At 41.9% G+C, this 8,505-nt stretch overlaps 1 protein-coding gene across 1 annotated transcript; it reads right to left on the bottom strand.

Annotated features, from left to right (window-relative positions):
* Positions 1-1,602: 1,602 nt before the first annotated feature.
* Positions 1,603-3,125, bottom strand: TSHB (thyroid stimulating hormone subunit beta). The gene is made up of 2 exons (XM_059488059.1): positions 2,964-3,125; positions 1,603-1,925 (listed from the first exon to the last, which is right to left on the bottom strand). The coding sequence occupies exons 1-2, from the start codon at positions 3,123-3,125 to the stop codon at positions 1,683-1,685; spliced, it is 405 nt and encodes a 134-aa protein (XP_059344042.1). The 3' UTR covers positions 1,603-1,682.
* Positions 3,126-8,505: the final 5,380 nt, after the last annotated feature.

The following is an 8,505-nucleotide window of genomic DNA, read 5'->3' as shown; positions in this document are numbered from 1 at the left end:
AAGCTGAACACTTTGTTTCTTCGGCATTTACCACATCCCATAAAGGCTGCTTTGTTCAGTAAATACCAATTTCCCAAGTTTTTTCTACCACTCCTGTGCTCTTCATCAACAAGAGAGCAGCAGTTCATGTTGCAGCTCTTCCTTGGAGAGCTTGGGAGACCACAGCTCATCTGTGTGATACACAGAAAGGGCTGGGAATACCTCAATCTCACCACCAGAAAGTGTTTGTAATTTAATTGTAACTAACCTCTCCTGCTCCGAAGAGTTTTAGAAATAGTCTTGTACAAAATCAGCTATAAAATTAGCTATAAGTGGGTTGTTTAAACCATAAGTGTAAGGGATTTGTTTTACAGAAGTAGGACTGTTTCTGCAGGTGCTCTGGATTTTCTGTAAATTTCAAACTTGTTTTTGGAGTATTTAAATTTTCAAACCTTGCCTGTGAAGGTATTTCTTTATCACCAAATAAAGCACATGATAATTGGAATTCATACCTTGTATAGAATCTGTGACAGATATTCAAGTTGCCATGAGTTGGTTGAGATTGGAAGGGCCCTCTGGAGCTCATCCTGTCCAAACCCCTGCTCCAGAGGGGCACCAGCAGTTTCCCTTGGGTTTTCTCACAGGTTTTGATGCAGATTAAATAAAATGAAGGTGTCTGGAACAGAGAATCAGATTCTAGGAACAGTCATGAAAACTGCAATCCTGAAAGCGGGATTTTTCTAAGAATGTTAAATTTCATATTTGTATCCTGTGAATTCTGGTTCCTTTATTTACTATTTCAAGCAATGTGTGGATGGAGTATCTGTAATTTCTTGGGAGCTACAGTCTCAGTGGAAAGGAAGCAGTTGTTATTTACATTAATTACAGGCATTACTTTTCTTTATTCCTGGCTCTGCACTCACCTGTGCAGGTGCAGCACACAGGGTGGGCTCAGCTCTCCTTCCACTCCCAGGGGAATTGTTCACCTGTGGGGAAAAATGGGATTTTTTGAGTTTTGCTTTCCATTTGATGGAGAGCAGAGCAAGCACCTTTGAAGCTGCAGTGATTCCTCAGTGCTCACAGAGACAGGTGTAGTTCAAACTCTTTTTTCTGCAGGGAATGTGGGTTATACCATTCATGTAAAGAAGCATTCCCAATAAACACACATCTGGACAACAGCAGGGAGGACACAGACCTACAGTGTTTAAATTAATAATGCATGGATAAAAAAATTCTGCTGCTAATTTGAAGGCTGTAAGTATGTGTCAAAATCTATTTTAAAAGTTCAATGTAAGAGTGTGTATGGCCTCTTTTTTAAACTCTGAAATATATCAAGTGAAATAGGTGAACTCTGAAATAAATATCAAATATATAAATAAATATCAAATTCTGAAATATGTCAATGTAACAAATCTCTGAGCATCTCTTCAGAAAATGTCTGGGATTTGTGAGCAAAGGCTGATACATCCACACAGTTCTGTCTCCTCCTTCTCCAAAGTGAATTCATGTGGGTTCTCAGTACAACCATACAGCCTTTATCATTCTTTTCTCCTTGTCTCAGTACACCCAATTAATTGAAACAACTCACAATACACCTTCAGAATAAATCTTTGTGCACAGCAGTTTGCAAACCGAATATGACCAGTTTTATTTCTTTGAGGTGTGAGCAGAGCAGTACATTTCACCCCATCCCAATGAAAGCTTTACAGGTCACAGAGCTTCTGTGGCTTGGTGCAGTAGTTTGTCCTGACCCTGTCACGGACACAGTCACTGTAGTCAGTGTTGCACTTGCCACACTTGCAGCTCAGAGCCACGGGGTAGGAGTAGTAGGGGATGGTGTGGTGAGGGCAGCCTGGGATCAGCGCTGTCCTGTACAGCATCTCCTTGTACGTGCACACGTTCTGGGACAGAGCACTCTTGAGCAGCAGCTTCTTGCCATTGCTGTCCTACAGAGAGAAGAGAAATGTGTTGTTTCACTGAGGTACGTGTGTGTCACAGACATCTTTTATGAAAAATCCTTTCTTTAAGATTTTTTCTCCTGAGAAGCTGGGAGGCCTCAGGAACAAAATGCAAACAATGATTATCTGCTGCTGTGGAATGCAACAGGTGCATCTGGGATTGGTCTCATGTGGTTGTTTCTAATTAATGGCCAATCACAGTCAGCTGGCTCAAACTTTCTGTCTGAGTCACAAACCTTTCTTATCATTCTTTCTATTGTATTCTTAGCTAGCCTTCTGATGAAATCCTTTCTTCTATTCTTTTAGTATCGTTTTAACATAATATATATCATAAAATAATGAATCAAGTCTTCTGAAACATGGAGTGAGATCCTTGTCTCTTCCCTCTTCCTCAGACCCCTGTGAACACAGTCACACACGTGTGTCAGAAATGTCCTGTGAGGTGCAGAGACCAAAACTCACCCCTGAGCCCAGCTCTGGCACTACTGAGTTCAGAGCTCTGATTGTGACTGGGGCTCCCTCCCCACGCAGGCACATTCCCCTTTTTTATGGTTTAATTAATCCACACGGCTCAGAGTGGTCCCTGTGCTTTGGGATCTCTTCTGGCTCCCTGCTGCCCAAGCTGGAACTCAGAATGCTGTGTTGAACAGTGAAGTTGTGAGGAGTGGTGTGGCTGCTGCAGAGCTGTCCCCACAGCCAGCTGGGATATCAGCAGCGGGAGCAGAAGTTCCCTAAGTTATTTACATTAATTAAGAGTGACACAATACAATCTGCCCCTCACAAAGGCTCTGCAGTGGCAGCAGCAGTCAGATCTCTGTTGTGCCACTGGTGTTATCAACTCCACAGTCCCAAAACTGGGCATTTTTCATCCCCACCTTTGCAAAAAGCCAACTTGAAAACATGGTGACAATGCAGTTTTGTGATAAACTGTGATAAACTCTTTTACAATTAAATCATTTGCACGCTATTTTGGGGGAGAACAGAGCCTTGGTTTGCAGTGGTGGCTGTTCCAGAAACATCCCATACCCGAGTCATGCAGAAGCCAGCACAGATGGTGGTGTTGATGGCCAGGCAATAGGCACATTCCCGCTTCTCCACGTGGATTGTGTACTCAGAAGGAGCACAGAGTGATGCTGCTTGTCCGAAAATCAGGCCAAAGAGGAGAGACATCACAAAGAAGGGACTCATGCTGGATGGGGAAGAACAAACAAACAGAGCAAAGCACAGGTAAAATGGGATGTGCCTTCCAGCCATGTCCTTGCATGTGACAGGAGCAGCCAGGACAGCCACAGAGCTGGAGTAATCTTAACATTTCTAGCTACAGCCTGACAATTTCTCTCCAATCTCAGTCCTTATTGAAATAATACTGACCATTAAACAGAGAACAAGGGCAAAGAGGCCAATAACAACATAGAACAAATTCACTTTCCCCCCACTAAAGCACATTACATGGAATTTCTCACTAGTGAGTGATAAAATCCTGACACAGAACAAATAAGAGGAGCTGAAAGATTTGAAAGTGTGACATGTAAGAGAACATAAGCTCTAGAATTAAGAAGAGATAATAAAATAATCTCACTGCTTTAAAACAATTTTCTAAAGAAAGCATCTTATAAAATGTTAGAGACAAAAAGACAAGGCTTTGCAAATCAGGCATAAAACTGGATTTTTCAATTTCCAGTGGCTTAGAGGCATGATGAGATGGGAACATAGCCAAGAACTAAATAATAGATTCAAGCAAATTACAATAAAGAACATCAGCAAAGAGTTCAACTCAATGAATCCTGCTTTATCTGTCTGTTGTGCTGACCTCATTTCTCAGACCTGCAGGGTGGATCCTGAGAACAAAGCCTTGATTAGCTCTTAAGACAATTTCAGGAACTACTCCAAAGCCTTTAAATGATAAACTTTAAATGACAGTGTCTACCAATCACCCTCCAGTCTCTTCCAGCTGCCAATTTCCCATAGCAAAGCCATCCAGTACACAGGCTGCTTTACCCTGTAGCTGCAACACCAATCTGGACAGACCAACCTCTTGTCAGCAGAATTCTTCCCTATTACAGGAACCTGATTCTGCCTTGAGCTGGGAGAGGCAGTGACGCAGCACAAGCTCTGTGTGTGCTTTATACTCTCCAGGCTAATTCCAGGCTGATCTTACTGTTTATATAATTGCATGTCAACTGCTGCTTTCTTATCACCAAGTCATCTATTGAAAATTCATACTGAACCACAAAGCAAATGTGATAGGAACAAACGTGTCCATAATATCCTAACCTGGAAACTGGAGCTGGAAATGTAATTATATTAACAGTCATTCTCTCCTCAGGCTTTTAAACTAACCAGTGCTTTTAAAAAGTTGTTATTATTGATTAATTTAATTGCTCCATAGAACAGCAACACCATGGCAGGAAGGCTGGAATGGATATGGAGCCCTCCAGAATGACAGCTGATGAGTTTTACACCTGTGTTTTGCTGAGGTTTAACAAAGTCTGGTTCACTCTGCTTGCTCCTTGCCAGGCACAGCTGGGACAGGCTGGCACAGGGTGCCCAGGGGACCTGGGGCTGTGCCAGCCCTGGAAGTGCCAGTCTGGGATAGTGAAGGTGTCCCTGCCCATGGTATGAGCTTTAAGGTTCCTTCCAACCCAATCCATTCTGGGGTTCTCTACGTCTGTGCAGTGCCCAGGAAGCAACAAATCTGAAATCAAAGTCACTGCTCTGCAGCCTGCTCAGGCACAGCCTGACTCACCTGCTCAAGCAAAGACAGAAATTGGCTGGCCTGGAACCTGCTCAGCAAATATTGAAGCAACAAGCAATTCACTGAATATTGATTAATAGGGAAAAAACTTATAAAACCACTCCTCACAGCAGAGTAAGAAACAAAATATTGCATCAATGAAACAATGTCCCCAGATGGGGGAGAATACTCACATTTGGGGGAGCAAGAGGGAGAAGAGGCTGACAAAGGCACAATTCTGTGTCAGCCCCTCCCTGAGCTCCCTGCCTGCAGCTCTGGGAACACGGGCCCTTCCAGACCATCACCTAACTCCCATCTGGAACCTGATCCGATGGATGTCTTATGCAGGTCAGCCACACTCCTGATTTACATAGCCATAAAAACATGGAAAACGTGAGTTTGAGGTGGTAAATGTGCTTACTGTGAGCTGTTGGAGGAGGGATCCAGTTGGTCCCAATTGGTGTTCAGCTAATTCCTGCACAATAGTGTCTCCTTTTCCTGATTTCAGACTGCTGCACACAGGTCTGTGTCCTGGGCTAATTTTTGGATAACATAATAGAGGTTTTGTTCAATTAAGACTAGCAAATGTGTTCTGTTTTCATGGAGTCTTTAGTTCTGGGTTAATTTCTACCATATAATTTTTCTGGAATTAAATATAATTTAATTCTGTTTAAACCTCTTTCTGGCTTAGGGACAGCAGCAGAGTATTAATTGTACTCTTTGTAACATCTGTCCACCTCACTTAGCAACAGGAGAGTAACACTCACTTTGCTACTACTCCAGTTTGCAGAGGGAGATTAGGGTATATAAAAAAAAAAAATTAGAATTTGCCTTAACAAAATTTAGGGACATCAGCAGCAAATTGTAACAAGGCTTGAAAGTCATAATAAAGATGAAAAAGAGAGTGAAACAATAAAAACTATAGCAACAAAATTAGAGTAAAACCAACAATATCTGTTAGAAGTGAGAAAATGCAGAAAACTTGCCCAGGAAGCTGAAGAGCAGGAAATAAACTTTGGGAGGCCAGAGGCCAATAATAGAATCAGGGAACATTATAAGATGAAGACAAGCTGTTGATGCAGAGTAAGTGCAAAGTACTTGTGCTTTTGAAAACATCGTGACTGACAAACCACACACAGATCTGCAACAAAAATTATTAAATAAATCTTATAAGGAATAAATACTTTAAGCTCGACATGGTTGGCTAGTTAATGCTCATTACAAGAAGTCTGGAATACTGAGGAAATTTCAAAACATTCAAAACATGGCAATATTTAATGGAAAAGTGTTGACCTAGGTAACTCTCCACCAGCCAGGTAAAATGACAGAAAATTGATACAGGATTTGAGCAAAAAAGAATGAATGGATGAAAACATAATTACTGATGTTACATAAAATAGGTCATGCCACACAAACCCAATTTCATTGTTTGCAGTGATTACAAATATGGTTGTTAAGGCAATTGCACAGCTGCAGGGTCTCTGGTTCCATGTGTGCAGAGCCCCCCTGTCAGGGAGGTTCAGAGCTGCCATCCCAGTGTGGGGACACTGACTGCTGGCAGTTATCAGCCACTGGAGGAGTGGGTTTGGTCTCAGTTGGTTTGGTCTCAGTTGGTTTGGTCTCTGTTGGTTTGGTCTCTGTTGGTTTGATCTCTGTTGGTTTGGTCTCAGTTGGTTTGGTCTCTGTTGGTTTGATCTCTGTTGGTTTGGTCTCTGTTGGTTTGGTCTCAGTTGGTTTGGTCTCTGTTGGTTTGATCTCTGTTGGTTTGGTCTCTGTTGGTTTGATCTCTGTTGGTTTGGTCTCGGTTTGGTCTCTGTTCGTTTGATCTCAGTTGGTTTGGTCTCAGTTGGTTTGATCTCTGTTGGTTTGGTCTCAGTTGGTTTGGTCTCAGTTGGTTTGGTCTCGGTTTGGTCTCTGTTGGTTTGATCTCTGTTGGTTTGGTCTCAGTTGGTTTGGTCTCACTGGTGCCTTTATTCACTGCCATGTTTTTACCCAGCCTCTGAACACTCTGCAGTGCCCTGGGGAAATACCTGACCAGGTATTAAGAATGAAAATTCATTTATCTGCAAGGGCAATAAATGACTCTGAGTGTAGCTTGGGACCAGTGTGAGTGCTGCTTATCAGCTCAGCCCCATGCTGATATGGGCACTCCTGGGTGCTGCCTTTCCCTTGCTGGCCCCATTATCCTGCCTATCAAATGGGTGATATTCACATATCTTCAGTCATTTACACAAACTGTCAAGCTGGTAAAAACCTCCTGGATTGTCCTTTTGGCTGTGACCATGGAAGATTCACTACTGACCTCTCTGATGGGAGTGAGATCCCACGAGCTATGGGAGCAGCAAGACAAAAAACTGGCAGGACAACAAAGTCCAGTGTCACAATTTGTGAGTGCCTGAGGCTTCTTCCATGCAGTTTCCTAAAATCCATCACCCCCAGTCTGGTGCTCATGGATCTGTTTCTTTGGTTGCCCTCCTGCTGACCTGCAGAGACTCAGTGATAGAAATTTTTAAAGTGCTTTTATAGCCCAGCTTTGCAGCCCTGTTCTGGAACAGCCAGTTACACTGTTAATTATTTATCTTTAACCTTTCTGTTAACCAAACCAATCCATTCCCTGACATCAGTGATTTTACTCTTTCATTAAGTGAATGATGGTGTGCTGATTTTCTACAGGAAGTGCTTCAAGTGATATCTGTAAATAGAATTTAGTAATTATAAAATCCTTGGGTTCATTCCCCAGGAGTCTCTGTAATGGGCTACAGAAATTCAGCGCATACCAGAAGCTCATATGTAACAGTAATTTAATAGGATTCTCTGTCACTGACCAGTGCCAAAAACAAAAGGAGGAACAAGGAGAAGTTATCAGATATTATTTCTACTCACTCTGCCCCTGGTAGTGGTACAACACAAAGAAAACAAAACTTTGTGATCTCATGAGCAGGTTACTTACAGAGCAGGGCCACTCTTATTTCCATGAAATATGCAGCTGTAGATAGTAAAGTAAAAACATGTCCACACTTGCAAACAACCAATAATTAGAAGCTCTGCTGCTGAAAAACAGACAAAACCAACCAGATTCTGAAAGATGAGTATTCTGGTAGAGGAATTATTTCCAACTCCATCCAGTTGCAGCCCTCCACTGATAAAAGGAAATAAGATCCTGATATGCTGCCATAGAAACAAGTGGTTTTGCCAGGTTTTGAATTTAAACAGCCTGTGGCTGCTGAATTTTCAAAGCTAATCTGCCTGTTGCCAGTCTCTGTAACAGCCCAAAACACAGCTCTCATCTCTCAAATTTATAGATTCACAGTCTGCTCTTCTCTTTCTTTCCTAGGATTAGCTGCAGCATTTCCTATCAACCCCAGAGTAAAACAGCAAATCTCTTTGTTGCATATCATATGCCAGCAATCTCCATTTATGGTCTGAAAATACTTCATAATCCTATTTGCTGTTTGGCTCAGACCACAGAGCCCTTTGGATTTGGTTTCATTTCTTTGGAAAGTGCTAGATATTTCTGTTGGTCTGAGATACACAATCACTGTGCTGAGGGCAAAGCTAAACAAAAAAACAAACAACAAATTAGCACCAAAGACAATCCAGAGCCTCTTGGAGTATTGTCAAGGATGAACAGTAGCAACCCAGCATCAAAATAATGCTAAAGGTAAAAGTCTGCCCCAGGTAGGACAGAATAGAAGAGGTAAATGCTCAGTATTTGTCTTTTCTGAACTGGATTTTCAATTCAACTTTATATTTAAGAAATATAGGATGTTTACTAAAAAATGCTACTAAAATGTAATATTACATATATTTATAGACTTTAAAAAGATCCTATGT

The sequence above is a fragment of the Ammospiza nelsoni genome, chromosome 23 (genome assembly GCF_027579445.1).
Source record: "Ammospiza nelsoni isolate bAmmNel1 chromosome 23, bAmmNel1.pri, whole genome shotgun sequence".
In the NCBI taxonomy this organism is placed as follows: Eukaryota; Metazoa; Chordata; class Aves; order Passeriformes; family Passerellidae; genus Ammospiza; species Ammospiza nelsoni.
The sequence above is the reverse complement of the archived record's forward strand: the minus strand, read 5'-3'. Positions and strand labels throughout refer to the sequence as shown.